General features: G+C 41.5%; 1 protein-coding gene across 2 annotated transcripts; it reads right to left on the reverse strand.

Annotated features, from left to right (window-relative positions):
- Positions 1 to 6,921: 6,921 nt before the first annotated feature.
- On the reverse strand, positions 6,922 to 20,364 carry il10rb.L (interleukin 10 receptor subunit beta L homeolog). 2 transcript variants are annotated; one of them, XM_018245931.2, is made up of 7 exons: positions 20,198 to 20,364; positions 15,512 to 15,638; positions 12,443 to 12,603; positions 10,854 to 11,014; positions 10,586 to 10,736; positions 9,765 to 9,922; positions 6,922 to 7,504 (listed from the first exon to the last, which is right to left on the reverse strand). In XM_018245931.2, exons 1-7 carry the CDS (start codon positions 20,244 to 20,246, stop codon positions 7,391 to 7,393), a joined length of 921 nt encoding a protein of 306 aa, XP_018101420.1. In that variant the 5' UTR covers positions 20,247 to 20,364; the 3' UTR covers positions 6,922 to 7,390. The 2 variants fall into 2 exon arrangements, with proteins under 2 accessions (XP_018101420.1, XP_018101421.1); XM_018245932.2 differs by having other exon boundaries at positions 20,180 to 20,202.
- Between the last annotated feature and the right edge of the window lie 1,949 nt (positions 20,365 to 22,313).

The raw sequence follows: 22,313 nt of genomic DNA on the forward strand, positions 1-22,313 counted from the left end.
TATAGTTGTGCCGAAAGCTGGCCGTACATTATAATATCCACTTGTTTCATGAGATTACCAGACAATCAGATCTTTCTCCGACTGGTGGTTAATGAAAAATGAAAAATATCTCGAAGCTGAAGATAGAGGTGCACCATTAAACTGCTAATAAATTCCCAATATATTAGGGGAAATACCCCCACCGGAGCTCCCCCAAGTAAAAAACGATACTTGAAAGAAAAGGGTCTGTATAGGGGAGAATTACTTGAAAAATGGGATCTCACTACTGGGAATGAGTATAATAAAACACACTTTATTTATTCAAAGTCTAAAATACACACACAAACATATTAAAGATAGATTGAACATAGCAGCAAAGTGTTAAGTGTGGATTTATTTGTTGGAAACAAACAAAGTAGTGCTACACAAACACTCTCACCACTATTTGTAGCGTCGGGTGCCGACTGTGACTCTTGTCTGCTCAGGTCTGGTCCATATTCCAGAAAATATTTCAGCAGCACTCCGATTTGGTGAAAAAAATCGTAATTTATTCGTGCCTCAAGATAAGCGACGTTTCATGCTTATCCTGCCCTTCATCAAGCCGAAAACCAAATAAATTACGATTTTTTCACTAAATCAGAGTGCTGCTGAAGTATTTTCTGATTCATTTGTTGGATTAACGTAGAAGTAATATCACATCTATTTTAAATTATTTTAGTACCTGGGTACTATTCTGGGAATATAAATATGCAAATAATATAGTGAATAAAGTACCCCCTCTTGTAAAATATAAGGATATTATAAGTTACCGAGGAGTTTCATGACCATATAAAAAACGAGGCTGAAGGCCGAGTGCTTTTATACAGGTCATGGAACTCCGAGATAACTTCTAATATCCTTATATTTTGCAACTGGGGGTACTTTATTTATTATAATACACAAGTTTCAGTGAGTCATGTGACAGAAATGACATCAGAACTCACCGTTTATAACCGATGACATCAGAACTCACAGATTATAAGGATATAATTTACAAGATATTCATGGCTTTTGTGTATTATATGTACATAATAATCCGCAAAATTTCCACCGAATGCCCCAGTTGCCTTACAGTATCGTTATATCAATCTTTACACAGGAATAAAGACCTGTAATCATGGCAACCACTTGGCACAACACAATTCATCACCTCACCTGACCATTGCTGCAATGCAATGCACGTATTACTCGCGTCATTTATATGGGAATATTTTTCCACTCACTTCTCACAAGTTTGAAGTCCTGAATCATTGCTGCTATTGACAAGCTGAAACTTTAGGCTGGTGCAATACGTTCATTATATAAAATATGGCATTTGTAGCCGCATTCATTTTTAGGGTTTAGTTTTCCTTTAATGCTGGTTCCATGGATTTTAAGGCATCTGGCACGTTAGCGGTTCCTTTATTTTCTCTGAATGTTTTATTATATCAAAGGGAGGAGCCTCATTCTGAAACCCCCATGTATCTTTATGGGTCGTTGTTTGCAAACCTGCTGCCAGTAACTTCCCTTTTATTGTAGTTCTGCTAATGATTCATCGGAGGTTGTTATTCAGTATCTGCACCAGGTGTTCCTGATCTAAACTTTCCCACTATGCCAGAGAATGGCCCGGGCACAATAAAACAGGAACATAATAATGGAGTTTATTTGCAAATCTGCAGATTAGAGACAACACCAAGTCAGATGATCATATAAAGGCACAGTGCCTATGGCATCACAGATACAGTAAATAGCGATGAGTGAATTTCTCCTGTTACGATTCGCTGAAAATTTTTTCACAGAATTTGCGAAACGATGAAAAATTTGCGGTCGTCAACATTTTTGACGCCTTTGAGGCTGGCGAATTTTTGCGGCATTTGTATTCGTCTGCGACAAAACACGGAAATCCGCCTCAATTTCGCACCTGGCGAATAAATTTGCCCATCACTAACAGTAAATAAAGATGAAAAATAAAACCTCTAATGTATTAGGATAATAGCCGTTAACTTTCACTTCCATGAGCTTTGACGTAGCACTTGACTTGCTGCCTTATACCGTTATGTTGTCATGCGAATGATTTTAAATCCTTATATTTTATGTACTTTTTTTTTTTCTCTTACAAGAGTTCATAGCAGCATTGCTCTTAAAGGAGAACTAAAACCTTAAAATAAGTATGGGTAGAAGAGGTGTATTTTATGTTCTCTACTAGAAATTACTGTACCAGCCCAGAGGGGTTTAGTACCTTACAAGTTGTCCTCAGCAGATCACCATCTTGGATCTTGATAGGTAGCCTTTTGGGTGTCAGTGGCACTGCACATGCTCAGTGTGCTCTGGGCTGTTGTCAGGAAGCTGAGCTTAGGGATCATGAAAACTGATGCTACAGGGCAGACTATGCATTTCTGATGCAAAAGGGGTTCTGAGCTGCCATGTAATATGAATCTGAATGAATTACTTGTATTATGAATTTTATATTGTTTACACACTTTATATTGTGAGTAGTAGGGGCGCTTCAGCTATTCAGACGGCACTGTTCCAGGGGCGGCTTTAGGAGCAATCAGGGTCTCTTGCAATAGCAGTATGGCCACCCTCAACTTGCTCCATCATGAAATAGGTAATCAGGGGGGGAGGGGTATCAGGACTGCATACCATGGAGCTTCCCGATGAGTCGGTCCTTAAAGGGATACTGTCAAGGGAAAATTGATTTTTATTTTTTTTTTGTCATGTGATTTGTGCTCTGATAAACATTAGTCACTCCTTACTGCTATACTGCAAGTTGGAGTGATATCACACCCCTTCAGCCCATCAGCAGAACAATGGGAAGGTAACCAGATAACAGCTCCCTGGTGGATATACAAATCCAGGTCCCACTGCGACTCCTTTAGTTACATTGAGAAATAACAGCCTGCCAGAAAGCAGTTCCATCCTAAGTGCTGGCTCTTTCTGAAATCACATGACCAGGCAAAATGACCTGAGATGCACCTACACACCAATATTACAACTAAATACACTTGGGTTAGGAATGAAATTTTAGATGGCAGAACAGTGTAATTTAGAAATATAAACTGCACCATAAAAATCATGACAGAATCCCTTTAAAGTGGACTTGTTACCCAGACATATAAAGCTGTATAATAAAAGTCCTTTTCAAATTAAACATGAAATCCAATTTCTATTTTTTTATGAAAGCATTCATAGCATTTAAAAATCTCAGCTGTCTATATTGCCTGCTCCTCCTCCCCCTTTCACTTTCCATTCAGCACTTCCTACATGTCCCTGCTCTCCCCCCATTCCCCCAGTTCTCTTCACCATTTAATTGAGTAGCCAGGACATGGGGATGGACATCAGGCAGGGTTGGACTGGAAGTTGTGGGGCCCACCGGGGCTAATGCCCCAGGGACCCCCTTCGGCCGCCGCTGCCGCTCCAGAGTGCTTCAGGGGACTAGTGCGCATGCGCGCGGTGCCGCATTTGTGCGCACGCGCGCAGCGCTACCTTTTTGCGCATGCGCAGATATTTTACTCTACCGTGACCCCGAACAAAGTGGGGTCGCGCCGCCCCACTAAGTAGCGGATCTGGGCCGGCGGGGCCCACAAGAGCCCGGGGCCCACCGGGGTTTTTCCCGGTGTCCCGCCGGCCCAATCCGACACTGACATCAGGTCCCCCATTCTGGTGCACAAACAAGATTTTGAGATGATACAAGACTTCAAGACTTCAAATAAGTTATACAGTGTAATTAAGATTCATTTTGCTTGACTAACATGATAAAATGGGATTTGGAATAATTTTTTTGGGTGATGGGTCCCCTTTAAGCTCAGGTAAGTGACAGCAGCCCAGAACATGTCAGCAGAAAAGAAGATGGGGAGCTACTGGGGGTGTTTTCAGAGGCACAGATCGTCCCTGCTTCCCCTTTGATACAGAACCCCAAAACATAAGAGGGCTTATTTACAATGCCCCACGCAGTGTACAAAGTGTAATAAAAGGGCCACAATCTGCCATTTTTTTACTTTGCCCACAGCATGGCAGATTATGCAAATGCATGCTCTATTTTGGAGTGCAGAGACGTCTATGTTGCCTCATATATATATATATACAGTAAAGTGTAAGTATTCCCACCTTATACATATACATTGGATTAGATGCCTCTATAGAAAGTGGGAAAATACAGGGCTACTATATAACTCTTAGTACAAAGCTGATTCGCTGGTCGATCTTGGAATCAGAAAAGACATTTTTCCTCCTCTGAGAGGCTTCAGATGGGGGTTTTTTTTCCCGTATTCCTCTGAATCGACCGCAGTTAGTAGATTTCAACTAGGCAAAAAGTTTGAAGTCGATGGACGTAAGTCTCTTTTTCAACCTCGTTTACTATGTTTACGTATAAACAGAAAGATGCACTTACAGACTTTTGGATCAAACGAACATACAAAGTTCTCTTAAATATTCACAATCACAGTTAAATAAAAACCATAAAAAACATAGAAACGTTTCAAATAAAAATTCTGCATTATTGTTACCCGTAAGAACGATTCACATATGTAATGTTATTTATGTATAATATCGGCTCCCAACTGCCTTTATTCCTATCGGAATCTCAAAGGAATAGCAACTGATAACCGATACGTTTCTCCTGTTTCACACTCCCTGCCCTGCTCCTTTCTTACTTCCTTCCACCTTTGCTCTCCTACTCTGTGTTTTCTTGAGCCAATCAGATATTTGCTTTCAGTATTCTGCCTGCAGTAGACTGATCAAATCAAATTGCTGATTGGTCGCTGGGATTAGGTGCAATGGAACAAATACGCCCTATAGGCTTTTATGGGTAAACAGGTAAAAGTAGTGATGGGTGACCTTTCATGTCGAGTGAATGGCCAGTGATCTGGGGCAAGAAGCAGCTTTTGATTGGTGCATCAGGTAGCGGCACATAATGTGGCCCTTTAGATCCCATTATAATGCACATATAGACAGCTAGGATACTGCCTGGGCCTGTGCCTATCAGACATTTTCAGTACAGGTATGGGACCTGTTATCCAGAATGTACAGGACCTGGGGTATTCCCAACAACAGATATTTCTGTAATTTGGATCTTCATAACTCAAGTCTACTAGAAAATCATATAAACATTAAATAAACCCAATAGGCTGGTTTTGCTTCCAATAAGGATTAATTATATCTTAGTTGGGATCAAGTACAAGTAGGGTTGTCACCTTTCCCCCCCGACGAACTCCCGGGGAGGCGGGGCCATAATGCAACGGGGGGTGGGGCGGGACTGTGATGTCAGGGGCGGGACTAGGATGTGGTTGTCGGTGATTGGCCAATCGTCGTGTCAATCCCAGGAAATCCTGCCTGGTTTTCCAAATTTGGAAAACCGGCCAGCCAGTTTTTACCCGAATAGCCCTTCCAAAAACCGGGCTGTCTGCGTCAAACCGGACAGGTGGCAACCCTAAGTCCAAACTACTGTTTTATTATTACAGAGAAAAAAAGAAAATCATTTTTATGGAGTTTATGGGAGCCATCCGTAATTCAGAGCTTTCTTGATAACGGATCCCATACCTGTACAATAAGGGGGGATAGTGGAGGTACAATGCTGGTTCTCTAGCAACAAGGTCCTTATCACTTTTCTGGCAAGCCTTATTGTTACGAAGAAGCCATACTCTACTGAGCGAATGATCGAGTTATTTCCTCTTCCTAGTGTCGGACTGGGTCTCCTATGGACCAGCAGAAACCCTGGGTCCACTCTCACAGCAATTACATATAGATAGTGCCAGGTTTAAACATTGGCCTACTGTGGATTTAAAGGAACAGTAACACCAAAAAATTAAAGTAATGAAAATATCATGTAGTGTTGCCCTGCACTGGTAAAACTGATGTTTGCTTCAGAAACACTACTATAGTTCATAACAAGCTGCTGTGTAGCAATGGCGGAAATTGAAAAAAGACTATATGGCACAGGTTAAATAGTGGATAACAGATAACACCATTATGTTCTACAGAGTTTATCTGCTGTGTAACCTGAGCCTTTTCTCCTTTGAATGGCTGCCCCCATTGCTACTAGTGATGCACCGAATCCACTATTTTGGATTCGGCCAAACACCCGAATCCTTTGCGAACGATTTGGCCGAATACTGATCCTAATCCTAATTTGTATATGCAAATTAGTGGTGGGAAGGGGAAAACATTTTTTACTTCCTTGTTTTGTGACGAAAAGTCACGCGATATGCAAATTAGGATTCGAATTCGGTTTGGCTGGTCAGAAGTATTCGGCCGAATCCGAATCTTGCGGAAAAATCCTGGCCAAATCCTGGATTCGGTGCATCACTAATTGCTACACAGCAGCTTATTTATATAAACAATAGTAGTGTTTCTGAAGCAAACACATCAGTTTTACCAGTGCAGGGCAACGCTGCATTATATTTTTATTACTTTAAAACAATTTCAGTTTTTGATGTTACTGGTCCTTTAAAGGGGTTGTTCACCTTCCAAACACTTTTTTCAGTTCAGTTGGTTTTAGATTGTTCCCCAGAAATAAAGACTTTTTTCAATTACTTTCCATTATTTATTTTTTACGGTTTTTCCAAAATCTAAGTTTAAAGTTAAATGTCCGTGTCTCTGGTGTCTCAGTCTGGCAGCTCAGTAATTCAGGTGCAGATTCTGAACTGTTACAATTTTACAACATTTAGTTGATCCATTTCTCAGCAGCATCTCTGGAGTATTAGCAACTATTGTATCAATTCTAACAGCTGCCTGTAATGAAACCCAGAGATTCTGCTCAGCAGGGACAAAGATAAGAAATGTATCAACTAAATTTATCAATTTAGAACAGTTTATAGGGTCGGCGACCCCCCTCCCAGAGCGGCTTTAGAAGGTGAAAAATTACACTTTACACTTCAATATTAGAAAAACGGTGACACATAGAAAATAGAAAGTTATTGGAAAAAGTTATTTCTGGTGAACTATCTAAAAAAACAACTAGTTGTTTGAAGGTGAACCACACCTTTAAGGACGGGCTGTTGGCAATTCCCCTGGCCTGGGTCAGCTGAAAGCTCATCTGGTGACCTGCGAGGCCAGTTTGGCACAGTATATACAGTGAAAAGATATCTATAAATAGTTGAAAACTGGCAATGTTCCTACCCACAGTGCATTTAACAATTCTTCATGTGCGTCAAGTCCTGTTATATGAAGAAAAGGTCTCCAGGTTCCAGTTATTCCAGATACCAGAGCCCATACTTGTGTCTATAAATATAATGTACAAACACCCACATAGACTCTAAATAAGCCAGCAGGTTGTGTGTCAGAGTTCATATTTGTTATACATAAAGACATTCCTGAGTAAAGGTGAGTGAAGGTGTGTCTGTTGTGGTTCAGCAAACACACAGGTGCAAATAGAGAAAAGCCCAGGCTGCCATTGTTATACTTCCTGATTCTCCTCCGACACCAAAGTCAGTGTTCCGTAAGTCTCCCCGACATCATCCGGGCCCTGAGTCGGCAGGTGCGGAGGGTTGTAGAAAGGCTGGCTTAGGTACTAGGGAAATAAGGAAATAAAAATACATAAGTACAGGTGTACAGGTGCTTTTAAAAAGATAAGTAAAGTCTAAAATAGAATAAGGTTAGAAATGGTGTATTTTGTATACTAAACATAAACATGAACTTACTGCACAACAAGCCTAATCAAACAAATGATTTATGCTTTCAAAGTTGGCCAAAGGGGGTCACCATCTTGTAACTTTGTTATACATCTTTGCAAGACCAAGACTGTGCACATGCTCAGTGTGGTCTGGGCTGCTTAGGGATCGTCATAAATGATCAAAACAGCACAAGACAAATAATATCTGCCAGAAGCCGATACAACAAGACTGTACGATACAATAATCAGAATATACAGACTGCACTGGGTCCTGTGTTGTCATGTAATCTAATGGGGATTTTATAGTTTTTGTATTGTTTAATACAAACTTTCTCCAACTCTGCAGAACCAGTGGCTGCAGCAAAATAATCCTCCAAATCCCAGTTTATCTGTTTAAATCTGGCTCCATGATCTTTGTCCCTGCAGCTGGAGTTGGAAGCAGTAAAGGGGATGTAAAGGCAGAAATAAAATCCAATACAAATCTCTACACAGTCACCGACTGCTCTACAGGGAAACAAACAAAGCTGCTTGAGTTCTGCATGGCTGGGAAGTAAGGTGAGGGCTCCCCCTGCTGTACATAAGTATGATTGTTTCCCTGCAGAGCAGTTGGGGACCGTCTGACAATTCCTATCCACAGCAGTAAATGAAGGAAGAATTTCTCTGCATACAGTCAGGTTTCTTATAAAAACAGTACACATTTTTTAATTTAAGTATATTGGAGATAGGTTGCTTTTTCATTAAAGAAAGTAAAAATGGGATTTTATTATTTTGTCTCAAAGCAACTTCCTGAGAACATTTTTACGAATGTTCAGTGGTTATACATTTATGTGTAAAAATATTGAAAGCAGCTACTTTATTAATCTGGCTGTTCCCGTTCTCTGCACTACCGGTTCTGACTGAAACGAAGGAGAAGAAGCCAGCTGATTAACAGATGTAGGGGAGAAATTACTTCTGCTACATTTGTTGAGGAGTTAGAAGCAGAGACCCATTTCAATAGCAATTACATTTACCAATAACTTTAAAGGAGATATTCTGTGAAAAAATGGGAACATGCCTGTGTATTATATTCTTAAATATAGAAGGAATGTGCTGAAAAAGTAGTGTTTTGGGTTGATTTATTGAAAATTTCTGCTAGCCCCACCCACCTGTTCCACTTCCTGTTGCCTCCTTTCCCAGGCTGTGCAGGGGAGTCAGCGGCATTCAACTCACTGCACTGTATGATAGGAACCAATCAGAAGCTAGTCTGACCTGATAGGGAACTGAAGCTTTTCTTTGCTTGTGTAAACGCAGGGCTGCGTTTTGGTAGGGACCGTTAGGACAAACCCACCCCTCATTTTAAACACAGACAAGGACCATAACAAATCTATAGGGAGCTCCAATAAATGGGCAATTTTTTTAAGATAATATAGATTTTTATTAATATTAATTTTTAGCCCAAAGTAAAACCATCACCGTATATTATTCACAATTGTCTACAATTTTAGGGGCTTTTTACATCTCCTATATATATGCTTTAAAACTACTGAACACTTATAATGAATGGATACATGTACAGTACTGTATATTGTGAGTGGGTCCCTAAGCTCAGTAAGTGACAGCAGCACAGAGCATGTGCAGTGAATCAGCAGAAAAGAAGATGGGGAGCTACTGGGGCATCTTTGGAGACAAAGATCTTTACTGCTAAAGGGCTGTGGTTGCCTTGGGCTGGTACAGAAGCACGAAACATAATGTGCAACGTTTGTAGCCTAATTATTTGTTGAACTTTAGTTTTCCTTTAAAACCAACAAAAGGAGGACAGTTAAGGGCAACATCGCTAAGCTATGATGATTTTCATGTATCCTTGTTCAACTGAAGAAGCCCCTCAGATAAATTGTGAAACATTTTCAAGAAACCTCTGAAAAAGTCCAGTTGCTTTAGACATATTTCTACTAGATATCACTAAGCATGGCTACTTACTGCTCATAATGAAGCCTGTTTGCTGATGGTTTAATAGAAGCAGAAGTAGAGACTTTCAAGGAAATAAAAACCTTCACAAAAAACAAAGGGCTCTTCTAAGCACTATTGCCCATTAAGCTGCTCCGAGGACTTTAAGTCTTACCCACTAAGTCACAAACTGAGTTTCAGGTTGGAAGGAAAAAACATTGGATCAAATACAAACCTCTTTCAGATGCTCAGGGAAGGAGTATTTAGGGAAACACAGATATTTTGCTACTTTATATATCGTAGATCCTAAATAAAACATTCCAACGATGATCACTGCGGATATGAACAGGGGGATTATGAAGGTAAGAGCGATCTTCCACCCTGGGATAAGACCTGCAAAAGAGAAAGCACATGATCAGTCTTGATCTCCTTTCTTCTTTATACTGTCCAACCCCCAACATGGGACATATAGCAATGATTTGGGTAAGGCAAAAATGAATGTCTGCTTCTATGGGGGGCAGAAAGTACTTTCTCATGGGGTCAATAGGGTAAACTAGCCAGTGCCCAGCATGCAGGTCCATCAGTAATCATGAGGCCTCAAGTTAACAGATTGTTTCAATTACTAGCCCATTGTTGGCCCTGCCAACAAGGAGAATGGAGCTCCAACAGTGGCGAAAGTATATGGACAAATTAAATTTAGAAGTTGACCAAGTCTACCAAGATATATTGAAATTGCTAATTAATTATGGCCTTGCTGGGCCTTCTACACTCCTGGGCCCCCTGCAACTGCTTCTCCTGTAGTTACACTAGTGAGCCCCCCAATAAAAAGCCCTATGCTTCCATAGCCACATTCCTGATCTGCTCATAAAAACTGCTAATGACAAACCCCTCCAATTGCCTCTACCACAGGGCCCCTTAAAGGAGTACCCAAATCTCAACCCAATCTGCCCAACTAATGGTCAACCAGCTGGTCACTGTGACTTTTGAGTCAAACCGCACATCACTACAGTGCAGTACCCTCTTTAAGGCTGATGAAGTTTCATGAGCCGCTCTTACCATCATGTGTGGTTTTCTCACAAATGGCTTTGCTTAATTCTCCAGTTTTGTTAAAATCGGGGGCATAGGCCTGGACTCTTATGCAGTAGTTGGTCCATTTGTCGAGGTCGGCCAAAGTTTCAAAGTTCTGTATAGAGTCCATGCTGGTGACCTAAAGCAAATACAGAACCAGATGTTGCATTTCAGCTACTAAATCCGATCATGAGGGTAAATGTGACTGTCAAGTGTCAAGAGCAGAAATAATTAATGTAATATACAGACTACTTACAAGTGAAGGCTCGCTCTGTCTCCAGTAAAACAGTTTATATTTGAAATCCCCATATAAGTCCTTTAGCGACATGCCATCAGATTCTCTCATAGGGCCAAAAAAGCTCACATCCAGGTACCCAGCCCGTGACGCCACTCTTACTTCTGGGGCAGAGATAACAGCTGGGTACAGAGACAGAATGGAAAGTTGAGTTACCTGTAAGTGCACGTATCTTCATCACACAGTAAGGTAGGTTACTGGATACAATATTATTCTATGGCAGTGTACATCTGGCCTGTGTTTTCTTATGATTTTATTCTACAGCTGCATAGTTGCTAGGACCTCTAATCCTAGAAACCAGAAGGTGGTTTGGATGTTGGTAGGGATTAACATTCTAGTGCTCCCAAATACACAGGAAGGTCCACCTGTTTGGCCACCTGACCTGGTCATATTGGGCTGATCCAATCGTTTGGTCCCGTTCAAGTGACCAAATCATACCGGGAGCCTATGGAGTTCCTTGATAGGTTTGCCCCTCTAGGGTACAAGGATCCCCAGTTACTTAAATATCCGTTTTAAAAAAAAATGGTGAGTGGCAATAGTGCAGATTATAATTAAGAGGATCTAAATCCTGTGCAAAACTGTTGCACTGCACCCCGTCTTGCAGATGCAAGGACATTCCCCATGTTGCTTAGCCAGCCTCCCATCAGTCACCCTGCTGATATCTTACAAAACGAGATAACTGGGCATATTGTAGGTTCTCAAAAATTACATCTGATTTAGACAAGAGGGGGAGCACATGCAGCTGTTTAGTTGTTTGGTGATGGAAGGAGAACCAAAGCCAGAGTAATGAGTCCCCCTCTAAAGCCCTTCCAAACCACAATACCGGGGACCTCCTAATTGTGGTCATGTGCTGTACCTTGTTCTGAAAAGTAGGGTAGCACTGTAGGGCTGGTGGGTGCCATCTTATGCTGCTTCATGTCCTCTGCTCTGTGATCACTGATACTGAGAACACACAGTTGAAGGCAAGTCCTGCCCATGCTCTGCCAGGAGATTGCAAAGTGGACCTGGAGCACCCCAAGAAAATGCCAACAACCCTCTTTTTCAGAACAAGGTTCAACAAATGGCCATGATTAGGTGGCCCTTTAGGAGTAGTTTGGGAGATGGTGTGGTCTCTGGAGGGGGGGGGGTCAGTTATTACTCAGGCTTTAGTTCTCCTTTGGAGATTTTAGCTCCAGTTGCAGAAACAAAGAACATGAAGCCAGAATTACAACTCTCATTGGAGGATTATCTTGCATTCATTGGTTCATGCTGGTGCTTCCATATCATTGCTGTAGATTCTATGACCTGATCATGGAAGATTTTCAGATGTTGGCCCAAAAGAACAGACCAGAAATAGACAGTCATACCCTTAGCAATGCATCCACCTGTCCAACCCCTGGGCCGATTGGTGGTATACCATAGAGGAGCACCAATGTCTGGCCACCTACAGTGTTCTTCTGAATGAAGCACCCAGTGTGCAGATAAAACACCTTAATCATCTCCCGTCAAAGTACCCTTGGCATAACTGAGATAGAGGCAGAGTTTGAATAGAAGAAACAGAGGAAACTTACTCTGTGAGTATGGATCAAAGGGAATCGTCACCCATTCAGAAATGCTACTGTTAAGCTCAGCTCTCATCCGCACAATGGAATCGTAAGTAATAACTGAGAAATCACATTGCGTCTCATTTGTCTGGCAGATTTTAGTGTAATTTGTTGCCCTTTGGAGATCCCTGGAAAAGAAACTTAAAGTCAGCTTTGTGGAGTTGCTACACGGCCATTTCTTGAATTTACTTTACTTTTAAGAAGCCTGCAAAGTCCAACATTCCATTGCCATCTGTTCTAGCCAATAGGAATCTCATGAAATGCTGATTTTCCGGTTTACTCCTGCTAACTTAAATTCGAGGACCTGGCTGGTGAGTTGTGATGTTTTCATACAATTAGAAAACAAAACCATGGACATCATAATGTGCCACGGGCCTTGGGGATTCTGGTGCACAAAGTACACTGCATGTTTTAATTAGCTTTTCTAGACTCATAAAATATATATTAATCCTTTACATCAAGCCATTCAAGCCCAATCAGCTCTTGTTCAAACTTAGGTCCCACCAGTTGTGTAAGAAGAGAAGGTAACGGCAGTGGTACAAACTTTGGTCCTGTGCCTTTTTCTGTGGCTTGCAACATATTTGATCTTATGCTCATTGTATATCTACAATCTCTGCCATAAAGTGAGACAGAATTGCTGCTTTATTGCAGGATAAGAAGCCGAGGCAGTGCCATGTCTTGCAGGAAATCTCATTTTTGTGCCCCTGGCCATTCCTCAAGACATATTTGATAATGTAACAGTCTTAACTTTGCTACTTGTCAATCAGATGGTATTTACTGGCCAGCTATTACCCCTCTGTGCTACATGTACCCCTCTGTAAAGTAAATGGCATGTTCCTGAGCTCTTAAAGGAAAACTATACCCCCCAAACAATGTAGGTCTCTATAAAAAGATATTGCATAAAACAGCTCATGTGTAAAACCCTGCTTCATGTAAATAAACCATTTTCATAATAATATACTTTTCTAGTAGTATGTGCCATTGGGTAATCATAAATAGAAAATTGCCATTTTAAAAAATAAGGGCCGCCCCCCCTGGGATCGTAGGATTCACTGTACTCACAAACATACCAACAAACCATACATGTTAGGTCACATGAGCCAATTAACAGACAGAGTTGTGTCTTTTGCTTCCACACTTCTTCCTGTTACAGTTAGAGTTGTAGTATTTCTGGTCAGGTGATCTCTGAGACAGCACACAGAACATCACAAAATGGTGGCTCAAGGCAAGAGATGTAAAAGGGCAATATTTACTTAAATATATATTCCAGTTTGGTAAGATTCTTAAATATGCCACTTAATATGATATAAACTGTTGCTTAAGTGTTCATTTTGGGGGTATAGTTTTCCTTTAAAGGGATACTGTTATGGGGAAACATACTGTTGTCATTGTTAGTTTTGTAAATAGACACTGACATGATTACATAATTTGCAGGTGACATCTATTTCTATTATTATTATTAATAATAATAACAATAACTGCTTTGTTCTGCATCTTTTCAGTATAAAATTCGATTCACTATAAAACTGTCTGTTTTCTGAACCCCAGCAAGCAGCCATGTGATTGGAAGTCAGACTAAAAATAATAAATCACAACATCCTATGGGATGAAACTGACAATAAACTGGTCTGTAGACTTTACAAGGTGTTGCTACTCTGTACTCCAGATCCATTCATTAAAGCCTCCCAAAAGTGGCAAGTGGATCTCCCCTCAGTAAATTCAGACGACTGGGACCAGGCCACTGAGGGGCTATATAGTTTTCTGATATCAACCAGAGACCGTCTTATTCAATTTAAGTTTACCCATCAGCTTTATATTACACCGGTCAAACTGCAAAAACTTGGCAGATCCCCCAAAGCCAGGTGCCCTAAATACCGGCACCCTAATGTCACCTTCCACCATCTGGTCTGGGAATGTAGTCTGGTTTCCCGGTTCTGGACAAAGGTGATCGGCCACTTAAAGGAACACCTGGCCTTCCCTGGTACTGCTACACCCGAGGTGTGTCTGCTGGGAATAGTAGCGGACCTACTCCCACTAACTAGATCTAGAACTCTTATTAAGACTGCTTTATACTATGCCAAGAAATCTGTAGTCATGCGATGGATGTCCCCCCAACCCCCCACATGCAACATTACTAGTTAATAAGGGACTTCTCTACATTAAACTGACCTATGAAGCTCGTGGCTGCCCCACTAAGTTTGAGAAAGTGTGGTCCCCGTGGATTAATGTACATCCAGAACATGACCCCCACATTTCAATTTCTCCTACCCCCCATTAATAGTCATACTGGCTTATAAGATAGACTTGTGTACCCACTAATTGCTGGAATGATTTTGCACAGTGTAAATAATGTAGACTAATTGTACGACTATTGTTCATTGTGTATGTATGCTTTCTTTCCTTTTTCTTTCTGTTCCGCCCCCTCCTTTTTTTTTTCTGTTGAAAACTCAAATAAAAAGACACTTTAAAAAAAATAAAAAATAAAAAAAGGATAAATAACATTTTTATTAAAGGAGAAAGCAAGTCTTCTTCCACTTGGGGGTGCCAAATGTTAGGCACCCCCAAGTGATTGTATTTACTTACCTGAAACCCTGGGCCGGTGCTCCTATCAGCAGAAATGTGCACCGGTTTGGAGTATTCCAGTGAGCACCACGGAGCGATCCTCTTCCGGCTTCTTCTTTCTTCAAATTTCCCGGGGCAGACGCATGAGCAGTAGAACGAAATAGCCGACTTTTTAGTTAAAGTTCCTCTTTGTTTCGCTCGACTGCGCATCCGCACCCAAGAGAAGAAGCCGGAAGAGGATCACTTTGTGGTGTTCACTGGAATAACCCCGGGCTGGTGCAGTTTTCTGCTGATAGGAGCACTGGCCCGAGGTTTTAGGTAAGTAAATACAATCACTTGGGGGTGCCTAACATTTGGCACCCCCAAGTGGAAGACGACTTTCCTTCTCCTTTAAACGTTGTCATTTATCAGTGGTTATTTGATATAAACCTCATTTTCCTGTGCTTTTATTTCTGCAGAAAGATAATATCTTACAGCTTATATTCCGCCGCGTAAGTGTAGGCCTCGCTTCCATTGGTGGTGGGAGGGTCCCAGCGTAGGATGTTATTGAAATTCACTGAATCCATCCGGACATTCTGTGGCCTGGGAACTTTTCCAAACACTGCAAATCGTCCAAAGAACAAGGGAGTTACCAAATGGAATCATGTCATCTTTCTAATATTAATAACAAGCGTAATTAGTGGAGATTAATCCTGTGAAACTGCTGATGGAAGGAGAAGCTTTATTAAATGCATATGGAATTGGTTAATAGTTATAGTGAGTAATTGTTACATTGTGCAACACAAGTCTGCTGCTGACAAGGTTCAATGAATGATGAGATTTGTAGTTGGACACTTGCTGGGAGGGGTGCAATTACATGGGGTGCAGAGGCTGTGACTGCAACAGGATCCAGGGAGCACAAATTAATTTGATCTCATATAGTGGTGGAATTAGAGATTACTGGGACCAACAGCAAAATCTTTTTTTCTGGCCCTGCCAAATACCTAATTCAAAAGGTGTATTTTGCCCTTAGTGTCAGGGCCCGAAGGCTCTGCTAGGATTTGCGGACCTAGGAGGAAGCAGCAAGTCCAACACAGTTCACGGTAGAAGAAGAAGATTAATCAAAAAAGGTCAGTTCAGGCAGCAAAGTTCTTAGTCGATATAACAGGCCGAGGTTAATAACAGGAATCAAGATCAGAATAAGTAAATCAAACCCAGGAACACAATAAGTTGAACCTATAATTGGGCAAGGTCTGCAAGGCTCTGGCGTCTTTTATAGGTGGATTTTCACGCCAAACAAGCATGATAGCTTCATGACTTTGCACACGTTTTGACGCGCTGGCAGCATGACGCACACGTTTGAAGCATTGGCATCAGAACGTGCCACGTGGAACTCCCGGGCGCATCTTGTCCATGGGTAAGTATCCCTTACACTTACATTGGCACTGCTGTCCTGGGTCCTTTGCTTTTGTTTGAGTTGTTTATTAATGACCTTGAGGTTGGCACTGCAAAACATCCACACAGAATACCGCAGAGAGATTTGATGAAATTGAATAACTGGGCAGCGAACTGGTAAATGAGGTTCACTGTTGGATTTGGGGATTTTTGTGGGTAACAAGCTGTGTAACTCTAGGCAGTAGTGATGGGCGAATCTGACCCGTTTCGCCAAAAATTTGCCAAATGCATTGAAGTGAATGGGCGACAAATTTTTTGGACGTGCGACAATTTTTTTTCACTCATTGGATTCTAAGGGGCGTTTTTTTCACAGACAACCTGGTGCTTATCCCTATGGGCAGTAACAAAGGGAAAGTTGTGCACTAAAACCATTAGGCATTGGTGCAATAAGGCTGTGACCACAAAATTCATACAGACAAATACAATAGTTCATCTGCATATAATCTATATAAAGGACAATTAGACATTTTGTGCACTAATAAATGCCAGAACACTACTTCCTGCTTTTCAGCTCTCTAACTCTTGAGTTTGTCAGTGACTTTAAGGGGGGCCACATGGGACATAACTGTTCAGTGAGTTTGTAATTGATTCTCAGCATTCAGCTCAGATTCAAAAGCACCAGTTATGATCCATGTGCCCCCCCTCAAGTCTCTGATTGGTTATTGCCTGGTAACCAATCAGAGGAAACCAAGAGAGCTGCAAAGCAGGAAGTCGTGTTCTGGCTATTATGTTACACATCCAGTCACTCCAGCCTTTATACATTACATTTTTGGCTAACTAACTATATTAGATACATTTTTTTTATTTTGCACAGCCTATTTATTTACCCAGTTTTTATTTTTATACTGAACAATTCCTTTAAGATCCTCAGTATGTTTATATATGGTTGCTTTGGTGCTGCTTGCTTTCTTTTACCCTCATGATAAAAACTGCCTCATTAAATATAAGTCACCAATCCTGATTATGGTAACGTTTATTTCATGAACAATTACAAAAGGCCGACGCTATATCTGAAGGACAAAGGGCAAAAGTATTGGCACTAAGAGTGAAAAGCAAGAATGACACGAGGCATTGCAGATAAATGGTACCAGGGATGTTGCCCATAGCAACCAATCAGATCTTTGCTTTTGTTTTCTCTCTTGTAAGTGGTGGATTAAAGCTTGGTGCTGATTGGTTGTATTGGGAAACATCACCAGTGATATGTCACATCACATGCCTTTTCCTGGAACTGGGCTCAGAATTCCCCAGCTTGTAGGAATCATTGTTGATCTTTTTTAATGCAAGACTGACATCACAAGTCCTCCCCTCCACATGAAAAAATATTAACCCTTAATTAGTGGCAGAGTTTGCAGAAATATCCAGCATTCAACATGGCTGCCATCTTCACCTCATTATAGAAGTGACTTGATTAAGATGGTGGCTGTGATGAAAGCTGTCAGTCACTGAATCCCCTGCCTCCCTTATCCTTTAGGATTTGTGGTTTTTCAGTTATTTAGCCTTTTTTTCAGCAGCTCTCCATTTTGCCATTTCAGTCATTTGGCCCCTAGCAACCAGGCATTGATTTGAATAAGAGACTGGAATATAATTAGGAGAGGATCTGAATCAAAAGATGAGTAAAAAAAAAAGGAGCAATAACAATAAATGTGCGGCCTTACAGAGCATTTGTTTTTAGATGGGGTCAGTGACCCCCATTTGAAAGCTGGAAAGAGTCAGAAGAAGAAGGCAAATCATTGCAAAACTATTAAAAATACATGATGAAGACAAATTGAAACATTGCTTAGAAATGGCCATTCTATAACCTACTAAAATAAACTTAAAATAAAACTGAACCAACCATTTTAAAAGACTCTTTCTCATAAGGATAAGGGTAGAACTACATGGGCAATTTAGGTCCGGCCCGACACCACACGATGAAACTCTGGCGTCAAGTCGGATGCGCCGGAAATAAGGTAAAAAATAGGTAAAAAATAGAAATGTCGGATGAAGTCACAGCCGACAACATCGGACATTCCTACAACTAACCTTATCTTCGTTGCTTCCGTCTTGACTCCAACGTTTCGCCGCGAGGCGTCGGATTAGACCCAAATCGCCCATGTAGTTCTACCCTAATAGCGAAACTTTTGTCTGTTACCCTGTAGATTTAGGTCATCTGTAGGGCAGTGACATGCTCAGATTCGGGGAGATTTAGTCGCCTGACGACAAATCGCCTCTTCTTCCGGCGACCAATCTCACCGGAAAGCCAGAGACGGAACTAGGTGGGGGCGGGCCCTGTGGCCGGGCCCCGCCCCCCACCCTCTTGAATCTAAATCACCGGCGGGATGGCACTCGGAGCGCTCCTTTTTCTGAAGTCGCCAGAAGTTGCCTCGCAAGGCAACTAAATCTCCCCAAATCTTAGCGTGTCACTAGCCTTAGTGTGGTGAAGGCAATGGCGTCTGGCGGGGGTGGGAGGCCCAAACAGCCCCAATAAATAGTGACTGTCTATGGCAACTTGCCAGAATCTACAGGTTTGCCATGGGGAAGAGGGTGTCATTGCTCCCAGGCCGGCATCCCTATAGGGTCTGCTGGGAAAATTGTGGCACAATCTTCTGCAAGATTTAATCTTGTATCAGTGTGAGAATAGGGGAACATTTTGAGTGAGGTCCTATGAGGCAATAGTTTGGTAGTTTGGAAAGACTGTCTCCCATAAACTCCATTTTGATCAAATAATTAAAATTTTTTAAAAATTTCCTTTTTCTCTGTAATAATAAAACAGTAGCTTGTACTTGATCCCAACTAAGATATAATTAATCCTTATTGGAAGCAAATCCAGCCTATTGGGTTTATTTAATGTTTATATGATTTTCTAGTAGACTTAAAGCAGTTGTTCGTCTTTAAATTAACTGTTAATACGATGTAGAGAGTGATATACAATATCATAGACAATTTGCAATTGGTTTTCATTTTTCATTACTTGTGGTTTTTGAGTTATTTAGCTTTTTATTCAGCAGCTCTCCAGTTGCTATGGTCCATGTTACCCTAGCAACCATTTGAATAAGAGACTGGAATATGAATAAGAGAGGCCTGAATAGAGAGATCAGTCGTAAAAAGTAGCAATAACAATAAATGTGCAGCCTTACAGAGGCTAGATGGGGTCAGTGACCCCTATTTGAAAGCTGGAAAGAGTAAGAAGATGTATTCAGAAAACAATAAAAAATAAATAATGAAGACCAATTGAAAAGTTGCTTAGAATTAGCCATTCTATAACATACTAAAAATTAACTTAAATCTAAATTACAGAATGATCTGTTATTCAGAAAACCCCAGATCCTGAGCATTCTGGATAACAGGTCCCATACCTGTACTGATCTGCTATAAATGAATTTAATGTTAAATTTTAAGCAAGCTAAAAAATAACTTGAAATACTCTATTGTTGTTGTTAATATCTCTCATGTTAATGTGACTTTGTGTTTGGGATCATTTTTGCCCAAAATGAATTTATTTTAGCCATAAAACCACCCACCAACATGATGCTCCCATCACCATACTTCATGTAAAAAAATACATATTGAGTTTTTTTTTAGTACAAAAGCAGCAGTGATCCCCCTAACATGAAGTCAAAGTCTCTTCCAGGTAATCTCCAGCTCCTTCCCAATTGAAACTCCCAGCACAACTCCCAGCACCTCCCTATGAAAGACAGCAAGAGCCATACAGGCAAATTCAGCCAATACCTTTGTATCAGTTCTCACCTGGAATGAAGAGGGAGAGCAGCAGCAGCAGTAGGCAGATTGGGCACATGACTGGAATGGTACGTGCTCCGAGCTCGGCTAGTAATGCCCCGAGCTGAGTGTATGGACATGTTCACTTCCCCATATGTATCAACTGGGAGCTACTGTTACAGGAAAGAAGAGACGGGGAGGAGACTGCTGGGAAGGCTGGGGCTGCACTCTGTACCCAACGAGTGACACCTTCCCTTGTGCCTCCCTGTAGAACAATTATCTGTATGCTAATAGGGGTTGGTTGTTCAACCAGTTTCCTACGGAGTTTTCTATAATCACTGCTTTCGCTGGAAATGGGAAATTTCCACCCTTATTAGTCATACTGGCTTGACAAATATTGCCTTTCTTATTAAAGGGGAAGTTCCCCTTACAATGAACTTTTGATATCATTTAGAGCACTTAAAGAGATACTGACACCAGAAATTAAATCTTTTTTTTAGATTTATCATAATATTGTCATGACATGCTATTTATAATTTTGCCATAAAAGTATTTGCAGATGCTTTAACATTTCCAATCTGATCCACCATATTTGAGCTTCTGTAGTCTGTTAGCATTAGAAACTCTAACTCAGGGGTCCCCAAACACTGGGCCGCAGAATGTCCTGAACTGGGCCACCGAGCCTAGCCCAGAATTAATGTCAGCCACGTCATGTATTTATAGTCATTCCATATGTCTCATGGGTCCCTTGTGAAGAAGTCAGCTCTATGCCTGGCTGCTCTCGCCACACTGTTTTGCTCCTCCCCCTTCACTTCCTCTTCCTGTGTCCAAAACTTTTCTCATTACTCCACCCAGCGCTAAGCTGCTAATGAATATTAAAATTAATATTTAACATGACAGGAATGTAGGGTTGCCACCTGTCTGGTTTTGTCAAAATTGGCTGCTCGGTTTTCCATATTCGGAAAGCCGGGTAGGATTTCCAGAATTTGACACAATGATAGCCCCGCCCCCGATGTCACAGTCCAGGCCCTGCCTTTGTGGAAAAGGTGGTAACCCTACAGGAATGAATGGAACAACATTACATCAATCATCAATATTAGTTATTCTTACTAGTGATGTGCAGGTCGGGATTTCCCTGACCCGCACCCGCCCGCGCCTCCGGGTTGCTTTTTTAGACCCACGCCGCCCCGCTGATGATGTCACAAAAGGGTCATAAAAGACGAACCCTGAAGTTGGAAGCGGGCATTTGACAGTGGGGACGGGGAGAGCAGAAGAGCTCAACCCACACCCACCAAGAAGCGTGCGAGGTCGGCCCGAACCCGCCGGACATCACTACTTTATACCACTTCATAATGACCCCAGACACATGTAATCAGGGCCACCCCCTCCCGTGTGTTTGTACGTCTGATCATGACTTTATGCGCTACTTTGTGTGCAGCCGGCAGGACAGCGGACAGAGATGGAAAAGCAACTGAGGGGAGGTGGGAGTGATGGAGGGGGGAGGGGCGGAGGTGAAAACTAAAGAGGGACAAATAAATGAAATAGGGGAAGCAGAAGACAATTTAAGAGGTACCTGCAGCGCCCCCTACTGTTGCGCCCTAGGAAGGCGTCTCTTCTGCTTTTCCCTAGTTCTAGCCCTGCATGTAATGACTTTATTATCCATAGCAACACCCCGTTACTAGGAGAGCAGCCCAGAAAAGCACCGCGTTACTATGATTCCCACCATACCGGCTGCCGAGACAGAGAAGGCATCACAATAATGACTGGAATACATGCTTAAAAGAGAAATATATTTTTATTTGAAGTGCATATTTCAAATATAAAAAAGGTACAAGTTAAACGTGGTTTATGTACATTATAAAAATGAAAGGCAGCTGAATGAGGTATCCGACTGTTACATACACAAAGCTACAGGAAAGCAATATGTTCTCTATACAGTACAACGTGTGTCCATCTCTTTGTTCTTTATACATTGGGAAAACAAAGTTCTACAAAAGATTGGGCCCCTGAGTGTAATGGCGCTGCCTCTCAGGGCCCCGTTGTTTCACAGTAAAAAAAACATAAATCATTCATTTGGACCCAGAATGTAACAAAACTTTTCAAGGACTGTCCCCTCATCCAGAAGGGCCACTTTTGGCTCACACTG

The sequence above is a fragment of the Xenopus laevis genome, chromosome 2L, assembly GCF_017654675.1.
Source record: "Xenopus laevis strain J_2021 chromosome 2L, Xenopus_laevis_v10.1, whole genome shotgun sequence".
NCBI classification, from domain to species: Eukaryota; Metazoa; Chordata; class Amphibia; order Anura; family Pipidae; genus Xenopus; species Xenopus laevis.